The following is a 22,818-nucleotide window of genomic DNA, read 5'->3' as shown; positions in this document are numbered from 1 at the left end:
CTATGGTGGCTGCATTTGTACTGAGGTATAACAAACAATCTATACTATGGTGGCTGCATTTGTACTGAGGTATAACAAACAATCTATACTATGGTGGCTGCATTTGTACTGAGGTATAACAAACAATCTATACTATAGTGGCTGCATTTGTACTGAGGTATAACAAACAATCTATACTATGGTGGCTGCATTTGTACTGAGGTATAACAAACAATCTATACTATGGTGGCTGCATTTGTACTGAGGTATAACAAACATTCTATACTATAGTGGCTGCTTTTGTACAGATAGGTAAAACAAAGTTCATTGACGTGTGTGTTATAATAATTATTTCTTTGCAGTTTGGAGAGGTGACATGAACAGATCCGTTGTAACCATGTCCCACCACATAAAAGAGGAGGTGGTGGAGTTTATGGATGACGGCTCCGAGCATGCGAGTAAGCCACATTCTTCTCATAACATACACTAAACCTTTCTGTTCATCTGGCAGAATGTCTGTATCTGAAAGAGATCTCATTCTCAGCTTTTCTGGCCATTTCCTTCTCCCTTTTACTCACAGATAATTATATTTTCTTTTAACTCTTGTATAAATAAATAAATAAATTAAATATGGTATACAGTATGTGTGTATGTACAGTATGTGTGTGTATATGTATATACAGTGTCTGTGTGTAATTACCTAAGTGTAGTTACAGGATGAGAGCTACGCTCGTGGTGTCTGTCTTCCCAGTACTCTTTGTCGTATAATGCTTTGAAATTACTGATGGTTTTGGCTTCCATCGCCTTCTCACTTAGTTTGTTCCAACTGGCTACCACTCTGTTTTCAATAGAAAATTTTCTAATGGTTTTTTGGCATCTGTTTCCTTAGCTTGAATCTGTGTCCTCTTGTTCGTGAAGTTGCTGGTTTCAGGAATTTATCTTTGTCAATATGGTCGGTTCCTGTTATTATTTTGTAAGTGGTGATCATATCACCTCTTTATCTTCTATCTTTTAGTTTTAGCATATTTAACACCTCTAGTCTCTCCTCGTGACTCATGTTTCTCAGTGCTGGAAGCCATTTTGTAGCATGTTGCACCTTTTCCAGTTTGTTTTTATGCTTCTTGAGATTTGGGCTCCACACAACTGCTGCATATTCCAATTTTGGTCTCACAAAAGTCATGAACAGTTTCTTTAGTATTTTACCATCCATATAATTAAAATCAAGTTTGAAGTTGGAAAGTGACGCATACGTTCCTCTCACAATGTTATTTGTGTGTTCTGGCTACAGCCTACTATCCAAAACCACCCCGAGGTCTCATTCTTTATTCGAGTTCTGTAATTCCTTTCCACATAATTTGTAAAGTGTGTGTGGTCTATTTTCTCCAATTCCACATTCCATAACATGGCATTTATTCACATTGAATTCCATTTGCCACTTGACACTCCAAGCACTTATTTTATCTACATACATCAATTTGAAGAGCATTACAATTGTCTGTGTCTCCTATCTTCCCCAGTATCTTGGCATCATCCACAAACATGTTCACATAATTTTGTATTCTTTCTGGTAGATCATTTATGTAGACGATGAACCTTACTGGTGCAAGAACTGAACCATGTGGTACTCCGCTAGTAACACTTCTCCAGTTAGATACGTTGTCTCTGATTACTGCCCTCATCTGTCTGTCAGGTTAGAAAATTTTTCATCCATGTCAGAAATCTCCCTGTCACCCCTCCAGCATGTTCCAGTTTCCAGAACAGCCTCTTGTGTGAGACTCTATATTAAAAGCTTTTTCTGGGAGGAGCCCCTTTGGCTCCCTGGAGCCATTCGGGCTGATATGAATGTATTGGACCTTGGCGTCAGTCAAGCGAATGGAGTTCTAGGCCTACTAGGACCTCGAGCATCCTGAGATGTTTCAGAGAGGACCACCTGGCCCTCTCAGAGAGGTACGAGGAGCAATGGCCTAGTGAAACCCCTGTGTGGTTGGAAGCATTCTATGCCATCGACCAGTTCAGGTACCCAGAAAGGTAAGCGCCCCAAAACAAACCCCTATTCTGGTTAAAAGATTGCTACTGAAAGTCAAACTGTTGGACAGGACTCCCCAAATGAAAGTGAGCAAACGAGCATGACGTCGCTACGTTATGCACGTACTACATGTCATGACAGCGGCATGACAGTCATTACATCATGCTGCTGTCTGCACAGCTTCCCCTTCTCCCTCCCGGGGATGGAGAGCCATAGACTGCTATGCCAGCTATCCACACCTCCGTTTTGTGTCTGATGTGATTCTTGGCGATCATGAGGCGCTGGAGGAGCTGCTGCAGCTTGCGTTCGGGGTAGATGTTACTTATGCTCTGGTCGTAGAATTCAACTAATCTTGTGAGGCATAACTTGCCATCCCTGAACCCGTGCTGATGTTGTGTTACAAAGTTCTTTCGCTCCAGATGTTCCACTAGCTTTTTTTGCACTATCTTCTCCATCAACTTGCATGGGATGCAAGTTAGGGACACTGGCCTGTAGTTTAGTGCCTCCCTGCCTATCCACCTTTTTGTATATTGGGACTCCATTAGCAGTCTTCCAAATTTTTGGTAGCTCCTGTTACCAGTGATTTGTTATACACTATGGAGAGTTAGAGGCTCAGTGCTTCTACACCTTCCTTTAGTATCCATGGTGAGATTTCTTCCGGGCCTATAGCCTTTGTCACGTCCAACTCTTGCAAAAGCTTCCTTGCCTCCCCACTGATAATCCTAAACTCCTCTAGCGGTGCCTGGTTATCTATTCCCTCTCTTATCTCTGGAACATCTCCTTGCTTTAATGTGAAGACCCCCTGGAATTTCTTATTGAGTACCTCACACACTTATCGTTTGTAGTGAATCTGTCTGCCCCTATCCTCAGTTTCATTACCTTATCCTTCACTGTTGTTTTCCTCCTGATGTGGCTGTGCAGGAAGGAGTCCTTGTCTTGCTTGCTTTGTCATTTTCATATTGCCTTTCTGCCTCTCTTCTCACCCTGATGTATTCATTCCTGGCACTCTGGTATTTTTCTCTGCTCTCTAGTGTCCTATTATTCGTATAGTTTCTCCATGCCCTTGTACTTAGTTGCTTTGCTAGCTTACATCTCTGATTAAACCATGGATTTCTTGTCTGCAATTCATTTTTTTCTTTTGGACTGGGACGAACTTGTCTGTTGCCACCTTACACTTCTGTGTGATGAAGTCCATCATGTCTTGGGGCCTTCTTTCCTCCAAGCTTTGCTTCCCAAGTTGTATATATTAGACCGTGGCAACAGTCAATCATGGAGTTCGAGGCCTACCCCGGGACCACTACACAGAACCTGGCCCCCTCCGAGGGGCACGAGGAGTAATGGCCTATAGATACTCCCATGTGGTTAGAAGCAGTCTGTCTGCCATCTACCAGGTCAGGTACCCAGAATTGTAGGAATTCCCAAACAAATTACAGCTGGTTAAAAATTGCAAACCGAAAGCCGAATGAGCAGGCAGAACTCCCCAATCAGAAAACAAGCATGATGTCACCACAGCCGCCATGCAGCTACCCCCCCCCCCCCACTCTTGGAGGGGGAAGGGGAAGCTCCAGACCTCCCGTGCCGGGAGGTTGGAAGGTTTATCATGGTGACTTGGACATGCCTGGCATCTTGCTTTTGTCTGGTGGTGCAGAGCCTGCAGCTTTCTCGACAGTCTCTTGGAAAAAAATGGAAATTCTCAAGGCTTGAAGGTTTGAAGACCTGGAAGAAAACTATGCTGTAATCTCGAAAAACTCTTCGAGTGCACTCTGCAGTAAATTGTTGATCATTCCTTGTACAGTTTCAGAGAAATTTGTTAGTCAGAGGTGTTATTCAGCTGAATACATTATTATTGTTATTCAATGAATACAGTTTGTATTCACTGACAAACAGGACAGATTAATTGGAAGTTATCTCATTTTGTGAATTTTTCCTTGGCTGCAGCAGGTGTGAATGGTGTTCTGCCTTGACTTCACATTGTTTATCTTGTTCACTTATTATCCTGCGTATGTATTCTATTTAATAATTTGCTGCTATCTTTCTAACCATTTATTACAGTCCACATTGTTTGCTGTTGCCCAGTACGCTTTTAGATATTATCTAAGGGCAGCATGTTTTATGGTATTTAGATAAAATTGTGCATAATTTGAATAAATTGATGAGAAATATTAATGTAGTATTTTTATCTTGAATGTTACAGGAGCTACCTCGTATTTAGAGGAGCTGCCTCGTATGGGACACTGGGCCTCCTGTGGTGTCCTTTATTCTCATGTTTATGTTTATGTGCAGGTGTGGTGGTTGTGGAGGAAGGCGGCGGAGCGGTGACTCTGGAGCTGCCAGACGGAACACAAGCCATTGTACATAATGCCATAACAGACGAAGCTCAAGGTATTGACTCATTGTGTATATTGTACCTTAAAGTTGTATATTCTGTACGTTCAATATATATAAATGTTGATGCTGTACTGTACAATATTGAGTCAAGGGCTAGTTATTATTGCTATGGGATTCAGGTTATTGATAGAGGTTATAGGTCGAGCCTGGCCCCAGACCGGGCTCGGGGAGTAGATGAACTCGCGAACACTTTCCACGTCCAGGTATAATTATTATAAAGTAATTTAGTCATTTTGTTCTATTATGTTCTAGTACTGTTCAGGGAGTCAGTACTGCATATTGTACAGCAAGAGAATAATGGCTTGTTACAAAGCTGTACTGGTGACAGGGACTTGTTTCCCCTGTCATGTATACCCAGTAGCAATATTAATCTGACCGTGCTTAACTATGTTGTCGGGGTTATACTGGGAGGGTGGGGGGGTGGCACAGGCTACCGAGTCACTTGTAATTTGTAAACCTCGTTCTGGAGACATTCTTGTATCAACACATTTTTGCACAATATACAGTATGATGAAGGCACACAAACATTCATACCAAAACAGACATGCAGACCTAGGAAACAGGGTTGGTTCAACAGAAATCACGAGAAGGCCAGAGATCAAAAGACACAAGCATGGAATCATTATAGAAAGAGGCCAAACCCCCAAACATACCAGCGATACAAAGATGCAAGAAACAACTGCACGTCAGTAAGGAGAGAGGCAAAGAGGGACTTTGAGAATGGTATAGCAGACAAATATAAATCAGATCCAGGCCTTTTCTATAAATTTGTTAAAAGTAAGCTGCAGGTAAAGGAATAATATTCAGAGGTTAAAAATGGGGGACAGATACATGGAAAATGAAAAGGAAATGTGTGAAACATTAAACGAAAAGTTCCAAAGTGTGTTTGTACAAAATGAGATCTTCAGAGAACCAGACACAATAAGAATTCCACAGAACAACATAGAGCGTATAGAGGTGTCTAGAGATGAAGTGGAAAATATGCTAAAGGAGCTAAGTAAGAATAAAGCAGTTGGCCCAGATGGAGTTTCACCATCGGTTCTGAGAGAATGTGCATCTGAGTTCAGCATTCCACTTCACCTGATCTTTCAGGCATCCCTGTGTACAGGAGTCGTAGCAGACGTGTGGAAACAGGCTAACATAGTTCCAATCTACAAAAGTGGCAGCAGGGAAGACCCCCTCAATTATAGACCTGTATCATTGACAAGTGTAATAGTGAAAGTATTGGAAAAACTAATCAAAACTAAATGGGTAGAACACCTGGAGAGAAATGATATAATATCAGACAGACAGTATGGTTTTCGATCTGGAAGATCCTGTGTATCGAATTTACTTAGTTTGTATGATCGAGCCACAGAGATTTTACAGGAAAGAGATGGTTGGGTTGACTGCATCTATCTGAACCTAAAAAAGGCTTTTGACAGAGTTCCACATAAGAGGTTGTTCTGGAAACTGGAAAATATTTGAGGGGTGACAGGTGAGCTTCTAACATGGATGAAAAATTTCCTGACTGATAGAAAAATGAGGGTAGTAATCGGAGGCAATGTATCGGACATAGTAGGAAAACAGCATGTCAAGGATTTGGGAATAATGATGTCCGACGACCTAACAGTTTAGGGAGCATAACCAAGCAAGTATTGCGTCAGCCAGAAAAATGATATGATGGATTACGAGAACCTTCAAGTCCAGAGATCCCATCACAATGGTTGTACTCTTCAAATCACTTGTGTTGTCCCTGTCTTGAGTACTGCTCAGTACTCACTTCCCCCTTCAAAGCAGGAGAGATTGCTGAAATTGAGGGAATACAGAGAACATATACTGGCACGCATAGACGAGATAAAGCACCTAAATTATTGGGATCGTCTCAAAGCTCTCCAAATGTACTCACTAGAAAGGAGACAGAGAGAGATACCAAATAATATACACATGGAAAATACTGGAGGGACAGGTCCCAAACCTGCACAGTAAAATAACAACGTACTGGAGTGAACGACATGGAAGAAAATGCAGAATAGAACCAGTGAAGAGCAGAGGTGCCATGGGCACAATCAGAGAACACTGTATGAACATTAGAGGTCCACGGTTGTTCAGCGTCCTACCAGCGAGCATCAGAAATATTACAGGAACAACTGTGGACATCTTCAAGAGGAAACTAGATTGTTTCCTTCAAGGAGTAGCCGGACCAACCGGGCAGTGGTGGGCATGTGGGCCTGCGGGCTGCTCCAAGCAACAGCCTGGTGGACCAAACTCTCACAAGTCAAGTCTGGCCTCGGGCCGGGCTTGGGGAGTAGAAGAACTCCCAGAACCCCATCAACCTGGTATCAACCAGGAGAAATGTCACAAGTGGGGTACCACAGGGTTTCAGTTCTTGCACCAGTGATGTTTATTGTCTACATAAATGATCTACCAGTTGGTATACAAAATTATATGAACATGTTTGCTCATGATGCTAAGATAATGGGAAGGATAAGAAACTTAGATGATTGTCATGCCCTTCAAGATGACCTGGACAAAATAAGTATATGGAGCACCATTTGACAAATGAATTTAATGTTAATAAATGCCATGTTATGGAATGTGGAATAGGAGACCATAGACCCCATGCAACCTATATATTATGTGAGAAATCTTTAAAGAATTCTGATAAAGAAAGAGATCTAGGGGTGGTTCTAGATAGAAAACTATCACCTGAGGACCACATAAAGAACGTTGTGCGAGGAGCCTATGCCGCGCTTTCTAACTTCAGAATTGCTTTTAAATACATGGATGGCGATATACTAAAGAAATTGTTCACGACTTTTGTTAGGCCAAAGCTAGAATATGCAGCGGTTGTGTGGTACCCATATCTTAAGAAGCACATCAACAAACTGGAAAAGGTGCAAAGAATATGCTACTAATAGGCTCCCAGAACTGAAGGGCAAGAGCTATGAGGAGAGGTTAGAGGCATTAAATATGCCAAAACTAGAAGACAAGAAAAAGAGGTGATATGATCACTACGTACAAAATAGTAACAGGAATTGATAAAATCGATAGGGAAGATTTCCTGAGACCTGGAACTTCAAGAACAAGAGGTCATAGATTTAAAACTAGCTAAACACAGGTGCCGAAGAAATATAAGAAAATTCACTTTCGCAAACAGAGTGGTAGACAGTTGGAACAAGTTAGGTGAGAAGGTGGTGGAGGCCAAGACCAGTCAGTAGTTTCAAAGCGTTATATGAAAAAAGAGGTGCTGGGAAGACGGGACACCACGAGCATAGCTCTCTTCCTGTAACTACTCTTATGTAATTACACTTAGGTAATTACATAAAGCAGGCCACAAGAATGAGGGAAGGAGATGTACCGTCATTACTGGATCTAGTATTCACCAGGAAAGTAGAAGAGATATTTGACATCCAGTACCTTCCTCCCTTGGGAAAGAGTGATTACGTCCTGTTAGACATTAAATATGCTTTAAGATATCATCTAGAAGAAAATGGGGACATTGAAAGAGTCGATAAACTCGATTTCAAGAGAGGACACTATGGGGAACTTCAAAAATTTCTAATGAGTGTAATTGGACAGACTTATTGCTAGGCAGGAAAGTAAATGAAATGTATGCTAAATTTTGCAAAATATACGATGAAGGCACATAAACATTCATACCTAAACAGAAATGCAGGGTCAGAAAACAGGATTGGGTCAACAGAAATTGCGAGAGGGCCAGAGACCAAAAGACACAAAAATGGTTTCAGTATAGGAAGAGGCCAAATCCCCAAACATACCAGCGATACAAAGATGCGAGAAACAACTACACGGCAGTAAAGGAGAGAGGCAAGAAGAAATTTTGAAAAAGGGATAGCAAACAAATGTAAAACAGAACCAGGCCTATTTTACAAATTCATAAACAACAAATTGCAGGTAAGGGATAATATCCGGAGGTTGAAAATGGGAAACAGATTCACGGAAAATGAAAAGGAAATGTGTGAAACATTAAATGAAAAGTTCCAAAGTGTGTTTGTACAAAATGAAATCTTCAGAGAACCAGACACAATTAGAATTCCAGAGAACAACATAGAGCGGATAGAGGTGTCTAGAGATGAAGTGGAAAATATGCTCAAGGAGCTAAGTAAGAATAAAGCAGTTGGCCCAGATGGAGTTTCACCATGGGTTCTGAGAGAATGTGCACCTGAGCTCAGCATTCCACTTCACCTGATCTTTCAGGCATCCCTGTGTACAGGAGTCGTAGCAGACATGTAGAAAAAGGCTAACATAGTTATGTTAGTAACATATTTACAAAAGTGGCAGCAGGGAAGACCCCTCACAATTATAGACCTGTATCATTGACAAGTGTAATAGTCAAAATATTGGAAAAAATAATTAAAATTAAATGGGTAGAACACCTGGAGAAAAACGATATAATATCAGACAGACAGTATGGTTTTCGATCTGGAAGATCCTGTGTAACGAATTTACTCAGTTTCTATGATTGAGCCACAGAGATTTTACAGGAAAGAGATGGTTGGGTTGACTGCATCTATCTGGACCTAACAAATGCTTTTTGACAGAATTCCACATAAGAGGTTGTTCTGGAAACTGGAACATATTGGAGGGGTGACAGGTAAGCTTCTAACATGGATGAAAAACTTTTTAACTGATAGAAAAATGAGGGCCGTAATCAGAGGCAATGTATCGGACTGAAGGAATGTCACAAGTGGAGTACCATAAAGTTCAGTTCTTGCACCGGTAATCTTTATTGTCTACATAAACAATCTACCTGATGAAATACAGAATTATATGAATATGTTTGCTGATGATGCTAAGATAATAGGGAAGATAAGACACCTAGAAGATTGTCATGCCCTTCAAGAAGACCTGGATAAAATAAGTATATGGACCACCACTTGGCAAATGGAATTTAATGTTAATAAATGCCATGTTATGGAATGTTGAATTGGAGAACATAGTCCCCACACAACCTATAAATTATGTGAGAAATCTTTAAATACTTGTGATAAAGAAAGAGATCTAGGGGTGGTTCTCGATAGAAAACTATCACCTGAGGACCACATAAAGAATGTTGTGCGAGGAGCCTATGCTACGCTTTTTAACTTCAGAATTGCTTCTAAATACATGGATGGCGAAATACTAAAGAAATTGTTCACAACATTTGTTAGGCCAAAGCTAGAATATGCAGCGGTTGTGTGGTGCCCATATCTTAAGAAGCACATCAACAAACTGGAAAAGGTGCAAAGACATGCCACAAAGTGGCTCCCAGAACTGAAGGGCAAGAGCCACGAGGAGAAGTTAGAGGCATTAAATATGCCAAAACTAGAAGACAGAAGAAAAAGAGGTGATATGATCACTACATACAAAATAGTAACAGCAATTGATAGGGAAGATTTCCTGAGACCTGGAACTTCAAGAACAAGAGGTCATAGATTTAAACTAACTAAACAAAGATGCCGAAGAAACATAAGAAAATTCACTTTCGCAAACAGAGTGGTAGACGGTTGGAACAAGTTAAGTTAGAAGGTGGTGGAGGCCAAAACCATCAGTAGTTTCAAGTGTTATACGACAAAGAGTGCTGGGGAGACGGGACACCACGAGCATAGCTCTCATCCTGTAACTACACTTAGGTAATTACTCGGCGGTTGCTCGAGCAGTTGTGCAGGAGTTTGAGCTTCGCAGTGCTGGTCTACCCGCTGGTTTGGGTTTGACTTCGGCGTCTCTTTTGGTTCCTTCGGGGATACCCATTCTGCTTCTCTCACGATCATACCCTAGAGTTCATACTCCGGGAGTCTTGCATCGGTTGCTACATCGCCAGCTTCCTCTTCTAGATTTTTTGGGTTCAGTGCCGTGGCACCTACCCGAGCCCTCACTTGATATGATTATGGACGCGTCGTCTCTCAGCTGGGGCTTTGTGACCAGTGCTCACCAGGCCGGCCAGGGGTGATGGGGTCCATCCTTCTGTCGGGCTCAGAGTACGGTGCGGGAGTTTGCTGGGGTTTGGCTCTGGAGAGTTCGGGTAGCTCAGGGTTCGACCATCCCGCTCCATTCGGACTGTTCTCTGGTGGTTCATTGCCTGAACTGCGGGGGTTCGATGTGGTCCTTGCCTCTTTGGGGCTGGTTGCTTCGAGTGGCTCGTCTGCTGGCTTCTCGGGGTTTAGTTTTCCATGTGGTTCATTTTTGGGGGTGTCCAACGTTGAGGCGGACGGTACGTTTCATTTCCCTGTCCACGGAATGGACGGTTAATACCGACTCCTTCTGTTGGCTCTGCCGGATGTACGGACTACCAGACGTGGACCTCTTTGCGTCAGTGTAGTTTTGGTGTCTCCCAATCTATGTGGCACCCTTCCCCAACTGTGAGGCTATCGCGGTGACACCTTTCAGGAGGACTAGTCGAGGTGGGGGTTCCTTGTACCTCTTTACCCCGGTCCACCTGTTGCTTTGGGTTCTGGTTTGGTTGGAGTCCTACCAAGGGAAAGTAGTTCTCATGGCCCCTTGGTGGCCAGCCCAGTCTTGGTTCCAGACGCTGCTTGCTCGGTGTGTGAATCTGGGATGCATTTGGGGTGGATGTCTCTTCTGCCCCATTCCGTAAGTTTTCTTATGCTTTGTTTCACCTCCGGCCTGCTCATGCGCCGCCTCTGTTTCTTGGGGGGGGGGGGGTTTCTGCTCCTTCGGTCCTGGTGGTTGGTTTGTTCGGTTGCAGCCTTCTCCTTCATTTTTGCAAAAGAACAAGACGGCCGCTTTCTGGAGGGGTCCTTGGGTCATTGATGCTTGGCTGGTCAGGTAGGGGGAGCATCATGTGTTGTATCCTGTTGTAGCTCTTTGCCATTATCTGCACACTTTGGCTTGGGATGCACTTTGGGTTGATCCGGTTTCCCATGTTCCCTGTTCCAAGGCTGGGGTCTCCCAGGTCGTCTACAGGGTTATTATACAGGGTGCGGGAATTTATGAGGTCGAACATGGTCCTGGCCGCCCGTTATTTGATTAATGTTTCTACCATGGGCGTTTCTGTTTTGCTTTGGGTCGCAGGTTGCAGCCAGTTGTCTTGACTTCACATTGAGGAGTATGTAGCGGCCACCTCCTGTTAAGACCCTATTTTCCTTGTCTTTGGGTATGCTGCTTCCTGGCAACCCTCCGTCCCTCTGGTCGGCGGATTTTCGCATTGTTTGATGCTTAGCTACCGAACTAGAGTGCTATGTAGCTGGCGCTGGGAGTTCTGGAGCACCACCTTTCCCCTCTCGGGGAGGAAGGGCTGCGTAAATGAGCAGCATGGCGATAGAGTGTGACGTTTACTTGTTTCCTTGGGATTGGAAGGTGTTCTGCCTCTCTTTTCGGTTTTTAGTTGTATTTTTCTTACACTGTGGGAGTTTGTTTTGTTATGCCTACCCTTCTGGGTGCCTAACCGGTCGATGGCAGATAAGGAACATCCCCCCCAACCACAGGGGGGTTCTCCAGGGCCATTGCTCCCTGAAACCTCTCTGAGGGGGGCCAGGTTCTGAACCATTCAGCCTACCGTCACCCCCCTGATAGGCTGAATGCCATAGACTAATTCCCCTGTCTAATAGGTGACTAACACCCCCAAGTCCGGGTCCCTATTACCAAAGTGGGGTAGCTACGAGGCATCCAGAAAGGCAACCAACTTCGCGCGTTGCAGCAACCTAAATCACACATGCAACGCTGAAGTTGCTTGCACCTGAATATCAATATCAGTGGACTTGGTGAATTGGAGTAGAAGCAAGGAACACCACTTGTAGTACTTCGAGTCAAAGGTGTCATTGACTCAACAGGCAGCATGGCGGAGGCAAAGTCAGTGAATGTCACTCTGAGACAAGGGGACAGAGCAGAGACTCAGAGGTCTCCTCCATTAGACCAATGAGCCCCAATGGGAGTTTCCAGGACCCTTAGGCTGACTGCTAAGGGAAGCGCAGGCAAGGTACTGCTAACCAGTTATCCCAGAGCCACCAAGCAAGCAAACTAAAAACTGAACCCCTGCTTCATGTGCAATCACGGGGACCTAGCGGAGAGCCACCAATATCGTACAAATGGTCCTACAGCCACACCAGGCAGACCCCTGCCAGGCAAAACAAAACAAAACAAACAAGAAAAACCCCGCAAAAGCACAAAGTCTCCAGGGGGAACAGAACCGGTCGCTCTGCATACATCAGACAGCTGCAGAGTACCTTGTGTCCCAGCCAGCAACAATACTACCTCCTACCCAAGGTCAAACAAGAGTAAGAGCAACCCCAGCTAAACCCCAAGGGCGGGCAATCACCGAGCAGCAAAAGAACTGAATGGAGGTAGTCTCCCGAAACCTTGTGTCCCAGCCAGCAACAATACTACCTCCTACCCAAGGTCAAACAAGAGTAAGAGCAACCCCAGCTAAACCCCAAGGGCGGGCAATCACCGAGCAGCAAAAGAACTGAATGGAGGTAGTCTCCCGAACGGCCTAAGGAAGATAACCTTAAACCCCAAGGGCAGTACAGTACTTACAGGGCACCTAGGGAAGGTAACCCAAGGCGCATGCAGCCCTAGTACTTTTGTGTTACTCCTGGCTCACGCACCACCACTCAGAAGAACAACACCGCTATGGACAACACTGCTCAAAAGAACGGAACCAGAGTCGATCGACCGCCACCAAGCACAACAGCCTGTGTACTGGGCTTGGGTAGCTGGTGCGGGAGGTCTGGGACCTCCCCTTCCCCCTCCCGGGGAGGGGGAAGTTGTGCAGACAGCGGTGCAGTGGCTGTGGTGACTTTATGCTTGTTTGCTTGTTTTTATTTGAGGAGTTCTGTTTGCTAGTTCGGCTTTTGGTTTGCAATTTTTAACCAGCTGTAGTTTTTTTTTTGGAATTCCTACCTTTCTGGGTACCTGACCTGGTGGATGGCAGACATAGAATGCTTCCAATTACAAGGGGGTGTCTATAGACCATTGCTCCTCGATCCTCTCTGATGGGGGCCAGGTTCTGGCTCTGGTTCCTGGTTAGGTTATCTTGAGGTTATCTTGAGATGATTTCGGGGCTTTAGTGTCCCCGCGGCCCGGTCCTCGACCAGGCCTCCACCCCCAGGAAGCAGCCCGTGACAGCTGACTAACACCCAGGTACCTATTTTACTGCTAGGTAACAGGGGCATAGGGTGAAAAAAACTCTGCCCATTGTTTCTCGCCGGCGCCCGGGATCAAACCCGGGACCACAGGATCACAAGTCCAGCGTGCTGTCCGCTCGGCCGACCGGCTCCTATAGGTAGGCCTATAACTCCATCAGTTGACTGTTGCCACGGACTAATATATGCACCTCAGCCCAGTATAGCTCCAGGGGCCGAAGGGGCTCTCCACAGAAAGTGCAAGATTTCACTTCCCTGTAGTCGGTGATATCACCCATCAATAATTATCTTGGGAATCGTAGTTTGATCGACACATCTAATCTAGTTTTAAGTTTGCCTCTGTGAACAATACCTAAACAAACTGCACATTTGACTTGAATCTCTTAACTTATCTCCATGTTCAAGTTCATTTTAATTACGAGATGGCACCTCATACATGAAATTTCAGCATATATTAAATCTCTTATAGATGATATGGAAGGAGTTGCCATTCAGTTGGATGACGGCAGAATTGGGTACCTGTACGGTGATACTTTGTTGCAAGCCGTGTCTGATGACCAGGACCAGCCTCTTCCCAACAACAGTGGCAAATTCCTCTGTTGCTTCCCAGACTGTGAGAAGTCCTATTCTTCTTTACATCACCTGAAGGTACGTGTGGCCTTGTATGACTTGGTCTTATTGTATAAGGATTTAGTACACACTATATGACTTACCTGGCATAAGTCATATAGTGGGTGTGCACATATACAGTGTGTGCATATAGTAATTACCTAAGTGTAGTTACAGGATGAGAGCTGCGCTCGTGGTGTTCCATGGTTTTGGCCTCCACCACCACCTCGCTTAACTTGTTCCAACTGTTTGCAACAGTGAACTTTCTAATTTTTTGGCATAGTTTCCTTAGTTTGAACCTATGCCCTTTTGTGCTTGAAGTTGCAATTTTGAAACATTATTCGATGTCAGTTTTGTCGAGTCTTGTTACTATTTTGTACGTAGTGATATCACCTCTTTTTCTTTTATCTTCTCACTTTGGTATATTTAATACCAGTAACCTCTCCTCTCAACTCTTGTTTTTAAATTTGGGAAGCCATTTAGTTGCATGTCTATCTTTTCCAGTTTACTGATGTACTTCTCGAGATATGAGCACCATGTAACTGCTGCAGATTTCAACTTTGGTCTTACAGAGGTCATGAACAATTTCTTCAATATTTCACCATCCAAGTACTGTATTTTGGAAGTGATTCTACAGTTGGCAAGTGTAGCATATGGTCCTTGCATAATGTTTTTACGTCCTCAGGTAACAGTTTTCTATCCAAAGCCACCTCTAGAAGGCTTTCTTCATCAGAATTCTTTAAAGCTTTTCTTATAATTTGTAGGTTGTGTGTTTGGCTTATTTTCTCCTATTCCACATTCCATAATATGGCATTTATTCACATTAAATTCTGTTTGCCAGGTGTTGCTTCATCCACTTATTTTGTCCGGGTCTTCTTGAGGGTCATAATAATCATCTAAGATTCTTATCTTAGCAGCTTAAACATTATCACCAAACACGTTCATAACCAGTAATTCTGTATTCCTTCTGGCAGATTGTTTATATGTACAATGAACATTACTGGTGCTAGAATTGAACCCTGTGGAACTTCACTTGTAACATTTCTCCAGTCTGATACATTGCCTCTGATTAATGCCCTCATTTTTGTGTCGGAAAATTTTCATCCATGTCATAGGTCTCGTCACCCCTCAAGTATGTTCCAGTCTCCAGAACAACTTCATATGTGGGACTGTTGAAAGCCTTTTTCAGGTTTAGATAACTGGAGTCAACCCACCCATCACCTTGTAAAATCTGTGACACTCTTATAGAAACTAACCAGATTTGTTACACAGGCTCTTTCTGTTCAAAAACAATACTGTCTGTGTTATTAAACAATTTCTCTCCAGGTGTTCTAAGCATTTGGGCTTAATAATTTTTTCTAATGTTTTTACTACTACACTTGTCAGTGATACATGTTTATAATTAAGATACTCTTCCCAGCTTCTGTTTTCGTTGATTGGAACTATGTTAGCCTTTTTCCATATGTTTGCCAAGAGTTCTGAACGCAAAAATGACTGAAAAATCAATTGAATTGGAATGTTGAGCCCAAATGCACATTCTCTCAGAGCCCAAGGTAAAACTCCGTTTGGGCATGCATCGGCTCCTGCATCGCCTCCTTCCTCCTTGGGCTTTTCAGGGTTTGGTCTCTTGGTGCCTTCCTCCACCTGTGCTCAATCCTTTTACAGATGCCTCAGCTCTCAGTTGGGGCTTTGTCACCTGTGATCATCAGACTGGTCAGGGGCATTGGCCTTCCCTCCTTCATTGGGTGCATGGTACTCTGCGGGAGTTTGCAGCCCTGTGGCATGCACTGTAGAGGTCTCGGATTTCTTGGGGCTCCGTTATCCGGTTCTACTTAGACGGTTCTCCTGTGATTCACTGTCTTTATTGGGGGTTTACTTTGCTCCCCGTCTCTTTGGAGCTGGATACTACGTATAACTCTTCTTCTGGTTTTTTGGAGTTTAGCTCTCCGTGTCATTCATGTCTAGGGTGTGTCCAACGTCCTTGCCATGGATTCCATCCTGTCTCCACAGTGTGGACCAGCTATGCTGCTTGCCTCCTTCGGCTCTGCAAGATGTTTGGATCCCCAGATGTGGACCTCTTCCCATCGGCATGGTCTTGGCGTCTTCCTTTGTATGTGGTGCCATTCATCGACTACGAGGCCCTTGCAGTGGACTCTTTTCAGCAGGACTGGTCAAGGTGGGGGATTCCTGTACCTATACCCACCGGTCCAGCTGTTGCTCCGGGTTTTAGCTTGGCTCAGATCCTATCGAGGGAGGGTGATTTTCCTGGCCCATTGGTGGCCGGGCCAGCTATGGTTTCAGGCGCTGCTTGCTCGGTGACTGAACATGGGCATTTCTGGCTCTCTGGCTCTTTCAGCAGGTTAGGCTGGTGAGGTACCTCGCTGGTTCGACTTTCTCCTCCGCAATATGCGTCTGGTCTTTCTGACGTGTGTATCACCATTCGTATGGTGATCAGGTGGCTTCTTTGATAGTATCCCACCTGCGGTCTTCTTCTCAGCAACTGTATATGGTTTCTTGGTGGGCTTTCCTCCATTTTCTTACTTTTGTGGGGTTTCAACTTGTGTCGGACAAAGTTGTTTTGTCCTTTCTTGGCTTTTTCTGAATTGGCAGCTCATGCCGAATACTGTTTCTTCTTATCGTGTGGCGTTGGCGGAGTCGCTGCAGCTTGCATTGGGGGTGGATGTCATTTCCGTCCTGTTTTGCAGCTTTCTCGTGCATTTCTGTGAAGAGCCCCGTCAGCTCATTAAAACTATCTGAACTTTTATGTGCTGTATAAGTTTGGGGTCATCAGTCACGGGAGTTCTTATGCCTACCGGGGACCACGAGCCAGAACCTGGTCCCCTTAGAGAGGCGCAGGAAGCAATGGCTTATGAGCACTTTACATTTAAAGTATATCATAATTGCCATCGACCAGGAAAGGACCCAGAAAGGTAGGCGAATCAAAAAAGACCACTGTCTGGTTAACCTGTGCAATCTACATCCCAAAAGACCAAAATAATTCCTCTAGAAAGAAACCAAAGAAGCAACGCTTCATGCGACTAACACTAGCTAAACACAGATGCCGAAGAAATATAAGAAAATTTACTTTCGCAAACAGAGTGGTAGACGGTTGGAACAAGTTAGGTGAGAAGGTGGTGGAGGCCAAGACCGTCAATAGTTTCAAAGCGTTATATGACAAAGAGTGTTGGGAAGACGGGACACCACGAGCGTAGCTCTCATCCTGTAACTACACTTCTGCTCGTTACAATACTCCCCTACAGGGAGGGGGGGGGGGGAACCGCAGCCCACCACTCCAGTTGCTGAACTGATGTGCTGGTGGTCACATCAATCATCTCTGGCCTCAAGTTCCTGTTCTGGAATTTTGCCCTGTGTGGCTGCTCCAGCTGTGTGTTGGTGTGGTGACCAGGTGTCTTAGTGTACAGGAGCAGCATGTGCCTAGGGAGATCTTCCCTAGGTGCTCTGTGAGTACTGCCCTTGTGTGTCAGGGTTATCTTCCCCTGGGGCGTTCAGGAATCACTCCCCCATTTGAAGACTTCGTTATATGATGATGTTTTCGCCCTTGGAGTACGTCAGAGGGTCTTGAGCTTTGTCTTGCCGCAGGTAGGGGAGTGTTATTGGCTGGGTGGTGCACACCGCGGCTGCCACAGCTAGCGGCCAATGTTTCTCTCTGACTGCCAGTTTGTTTGTGGTGTGTGTCTTTGAGGGGTTTTGCTTTCATTTTCTTTTCATTCACTGGCATTTTTGCGTTGTTTTTGACAGAGGTGGTCTGCTTAGCTTCTTATTAGGCAAGCCTAGGTTGTGTTGGTAGTGCTACTCTGTTTCCCCCGAGGTTTCATAACTGCTACGGGTGGTCAGTTTGCTTGCTACCTGACAGGGTTCTACCGGCTCAGCTTGCTCCGGTTCCTGGGCTTCCTGTAGCGTTAATTCATCCTATGGGCCCTGGAAAACCCCTGTCGGCTCGGTTGTACAATGGCTACCTTTTCGGAACCTGCTCTCACCTTGTGTAAAGTCGAAGGTTGTTCGTTGCCCCTGCTTCAGGGAAATGATCATCCTTACTGCCTCCGTCACGCTGCCTGTTGGGTCGGGACACCACTGACCCAGAGTCTTGCGGTCCTTGTTCCCTGCTTGTTCTTTACCTTATCTGTTGATCTCAAGGATCAAGCAGCAGCTGTGTTTCATGCTCGATTCTCCTTACTGCAATGAGCCAAGTAGGTTGCCCAGCTGGAGATCGCAGAGCTGCCCCACTTGGGTTTTAGGGACCAGGATTTGAGGGGGCATTGGTTACTTACCTTACCTTGAGGTTACCTTGAGGTTACCTTGAGGTGCTTCCGGGACTTAGCGTCCTCGCGTCCCGGTCGTCGACCAGGCCTCCTGGTTGCCGGACTGATCAACCAGGCTGTTGGACACGGCTGCTCGCAGCCTGACGTATGAGTCACAGCCTGGTTGATCAGGTATCGTTTGGAGGTGCTTATCCAGTTACTTCGAACTTGATTCCTTCTGCACCCTTGCTTCCTTCCCAGGTGGGTATGGTTCACCCGTACATCTAAGGCTTTTGAAGTTGGGATGGGGTTTAGCTCTGGATGAGGCTCGGGCTTCTTTGGGGGTGATTCGGGCACAGAGATAGTTGAGTCCGGCTTTTTCACCGAGGCTTCTGGGTCAACCCAGCAGATTTCCTTCTTGGAAGCTTTTTCTCTGGATGCTGCCTTTTTTCAGGGGTGGTGGGCGTGGAAGAGGACTCTGCCCTGGGGCCTGTGACGGGGGTTTCTAGGGCTCGAGGGGAGTCCTCTTGGAGTGTTTAGGCTCCTTTTGGCCCAGCTTGGCTCCTTGTGCCTTCTGGGCAGTGGATGGGGTTTTCGTTCCCTCCCCTTTCCTTTTTTGAATTAGTTTTACCATATTTGCCGTCGTGATTCATGCACCCTCACGTCTGGTGAATCCATCTTTTGCTTGGATGTTTTGTCCTGGGGGGAAAAAAACTATTAATATAACAACTTTTTCATTTGGTTCGTCATACAATTATTGTAAGTTATTTTCCGGTGCTTTTCGTAACCCTTCTTCCCTTCTTCTAACTTCCCGTAACTGCTCTTCCCTTCTTTCAGAGCAGCAGTTTCGTTGTTTATATTTTTGGCAAGAATTTTGCTCTATAGTTTGAGTTGCCACAACTGGCTGCTAGGGCGGTGCTCCGGATGTGATGTATCATCCCATAGCTGCAGTTTGTTGTTATCCACTCATTGCATGTGGCAGCCGGGCGGCTGAATGTTTATCATTTGTTTTCCTGCTTTTTTAGAGAGTTTTTCATTTAGTTAATGCGCTCATATTCTTACTGGTGACTGTTGTTCACTTTTGTGTGACATGTGTCATGTGTTTCTATGTTTGCAGCCTTCACCTCGTCACTGCCTCTGGCATTCCCTTTACTTACTGCCTTTGGACAAGTTCTTATTCATGTCTCTGTGGCTCCTTTGGATTCTCTGTTACCACCTGTCCCCCATTATGGGTGTACGAATCGTATTGATTCATCCATCCTCTCCTACCCTGTCCATTCCCATGGAGACTGGTGGGGTAGTGGTCATGCCTCTCAGTCTTGTGTTCCCGGGACAGTCTTGTGTTGTGTACGAGACTGTGGTACTTCTGTATATTATTACCTCAGTCTTGTGTTCCCGGGGCAGTCTTGTCTTGTGTACGAGACTGTGGTACTTCTGTATATTATTACCTCAGTCTTGTGTTCCCGGGGCAGTCTTGTGTTGTGTACGAGACTGTGGTACCTCTGTATATTATTACCTCAGTCTTGTGTTCCCGGGACAGTCTTGTCTTGTGTACGAGACTGTGGTACCTCTGTATATTATTACCTCAGTCTTGTGTTCCCGGGACAGTCTTGTCTTGTGTACGAGACTGTGGTACTTCTGTATATTATTACCTCAGTCTTGTCTTGTGTACGAGACTGTGGTACTTCTGTATATTATTACCTCAGTCTTGTGTTCCCGGGACAGTCTTGTCTTGTGTACGAGACTGTGGTACTTCTGTATATTATTACCTCAGTCTTGTCTTGTGTACGAGACTGTGGTACTTCTGTATATTATTACCTCAGTCTTGTGTTCCCGGGACAGTCTTGTCTTGTGTACGAGACTGTGGTACTTCTGTATATTATTACCACAGTCTTGTGTTCCCGGGACAGTCTTGTCTTGTGTACGAGACTGTGGTACTTCTGTATATTATTACCACAGTCTTGTGTTCCCGGGACAGTCTTGTCTTGTGTACGAGACTGTGGTACCTCTGTATTGTCTTACCTTAGTCTTGTGTTTCAGTCTGGGGTCATTGGCTTGTTTTTCTGGGGGGAGCCCCGTCGGCTCCCCGGAGCTTTACCGGCTGATATGCTAATGTCAGACTTTGGCATCAGTCATGTGTATGGAGTTCTAGGGCCTACCGGGGACCACGGCCAGAACCTGGCCCCCTCAGAGAGGCAAGGGGAGCAATGGCCTATAGAAACCCCCGTGTGGTTGGAAGCATTCTATGTCTGCCATCGACCGGGTCAAGCATCCAGAAAGGTAAGCATTCCAAAACAAACCCCTATTCTGGTGAAAATTGCTACCTAAGCCGAACTAGTGGATAGAACTCTTCAACAGAAAACAAGGAAACTAGTATGACGTCATACGTCACCGCGCCGCTGTCTGCGCAGCTCCCCCCTCCCCAGGAGGGGGAAGGGGGAGCCCCAGACCTCCCACGCCGGCTATCCACCCACCAGTTCTTCGGCTGATGCTATAGGCAATGGTTATGTGCTCCGGCTCCAGTGGTTGTTTCAGCACTGTACCTAGAGTGTGGTGTCTGTTTTCTAGGTGGTGCGTGAGCCGGGAGTGATTCTTCAGTACTCGGGCTGCATGCGCCTAGGGTTCCCTTCCCTAGGTGCCCTGTAAGTACTGCCCTTGGGGCTTGGGGCCACCTTCCACAAGTTCCTTGGGTCCTGCCCCTGCTTGGCCGTTTACTGCTTGGTTTTCGGCCGCTCTTTGTGTGCTCGGGGGTTCTGTCTCCCTTGTTCGCCTTAGAGTAAGGGGCAGTGTTTGCACTGGTGGGGCGCGGGGTACTGTGCAGCTTGTCTTTACCAATCATTGCGGCCGGCTCTGTTCCGCTTGGGTACGCTGTCCTCTTGCGGGGTTTTCTTTTTCTTTTGTTTATTTACCTGGTGGGGGGGTCTGCCTTCGTTCTTGCCCCTTGTGTCCCTTGTGTTCTGAGTATTTTCTGGTGGTGCCCCCTGCTAGGTCCCCGTGAGTGTACACGTCCCGGGGGTTCAGCTCTTAGAAAGTTGTTTGGTAGCTTTGGGTGCCGGTTAGCAGTACCCTGCCTGGGACTACCTGAGCGCGAGTCCTCTTAAAGTAAACGCTCGGGACCCTGGGAAACCCCTGGGGGCGCGCGGGTCCGATGGATGTGACCCCAGAGCCCCCCCCTCGCTTCCAGCGAGTTTGAGGGTTGCTCTCACCTTTTGTCTCTGGGTGACTCTCTGTTTTGCCTCCGTCTGCTGCCTGTGGGGTCGGTGACACCTTCGACCCGGAGTCCTGCGAGTTTGGTTGCTCGTTGTGGCTCGGTTACCCAGTTGTGCTAACACAGCGGGTGCGGGCAGCAGGGGCGTTGCACTTGAGCCTTGGTGGTGGCAACGTTCTCGTGGTTTCCTCCCCGGGAGCCCCGGGGCTGCCCCGTTGTAGTTCGTTTTGGGACTTGGGGGTGTTGGCTGCTTCGGTTCCATCCACGCCCCCTTGTCTTTTCCCCTGGTTCACCCTGCCTGCATCCGGTTCCTTACGGTCTGTTGGTTCGGGGCGGGGTTTTTGGTGGTGTTGAGACTCGGGCAGTCTCGGGGGAATTCCCCTTCCGGGGTAGTGACGGGGGCATTTGGGCCTGTTCCTCCAGCCGTGTTGTATGAGTCTGCCAGTGGGCTCCCTTCCTTAGTGTTTTCACGGCTGCCCCGGTTTTCTGGTACGGCCGGGGCTTTGGGGGCACGGCTCGGCCCCGGGGCCTGTCGTGTAGGTTCCCGGGGCTGGGGAGGGGCTGACTTGGGGGGGGCCTTGGCCCCGTTAGACCCCGTGGGGGTTTTTATCCCCCTCTAGGCGGGGCTTGTGGTTACGCGGAGTGGGGTCTTTCCTCCCCACTCGCCGTACGTGCTGTTGGACGTCGGCCCCTCCCCGGGCTCGGTTCCTTGGCCTTTGAGTCGGTTGGTTCCGTCCTGTGGGTGGATGTTTCCTCTCCCCCCCCTTTTTGGGACGGTGTTTTTGTCATGTTTCCCCGTTCGGTGGGGTTCTGCGTGACTTCTGATCTCGGGTGCGCCTGCGCCTTCGTGTGCCTTCGGGACTAGTGTTGGCTTCTGTGTTCTCGAGGGTACGGGAAGGTTTTTCGCTACTTCCCGCATTTTTGGAACGTCTGTCGGCTCCTCGTACTTGTCGCCCTGTTGGGCTACTTGTCGCCCTGTTGGGCTACTTGTCGCCCTGTTGGGCTACTTGTCGCCCGGTTGGGCTACTTGTCGCCCGGTTGGGCTACTTGTCGCCCGGTTGGGCTACTTGTCGCCCGGTTGGGCTACTTGTCGCCCGGTTGGGCTACTTGTCGCCCGGTTGGGCTACTTGTCGCCCGGTTGGGCTACTTGTCGCCCGGTTGGGCTACTTGTCGCCCGGTTGGGCTGCTTGTCGCCCGGTTGGGCTGCTTGTCGCCCGGTTGGGCTGCTTGTCGCCCGGTTGGGCTGCTTGTCGCCCGGTTGGGCTA

At 46.4% G+C, this 22,818-nt stretch overlaps 1 protein-coding gene across 6 annotated transcripts in view; it reads left to right on the top strand.

Moving 5' to 3' along the window:
* The window catches only part of LOC123770553 (zinc finger protein 76), a 120,147-nt gene that overhangs the window by 16,599 nt on the left and 80,730 nt on the right, over positions 1–22,818 (top strand). For all 6 annotated transcript variants that reach the window (XM_045762569.2, XM_069301855.1, XM_045762565.2 and 3 more), the window contains exons 2-4: positions 342–437; positions 4,289–4,387; positions 13,946–14,124. In XM_045762569.2, coding sequence (XP_045618525.2) covers positions 356–437; positions 4,289–4,387; positions 13,946–14,124 — 360 coding nt within the window. In that variant the 5' untranslated portion in view covers positions 342–355. The remainder of the gene's footprint in view (positions 1–341; positions 438–4,288; positions 4,388–13,945; positions 14,125–22,818) is intronic.

Source organism: Procambarus clarkii, chromosome 46, assembly GCF_040958095.1.
Source record: "Procambarus clarkii isolate CNS0578487 chromosome 46, FALCON_Pclarkii_2.0, whole genome shotgun sequence".
NCBI classification, from domain to species: Eukaryota; Metazoa; Arthropoda; class Malacostraca; order Decapoda; family Cambaridae; genus Procambarus; species Procambarus clarkii.
The sequence above is the reverse complement of the archived record's forward strand: the minus strand, read 5'-3'. Positions and strand labels throughout refer to the sequence as shown.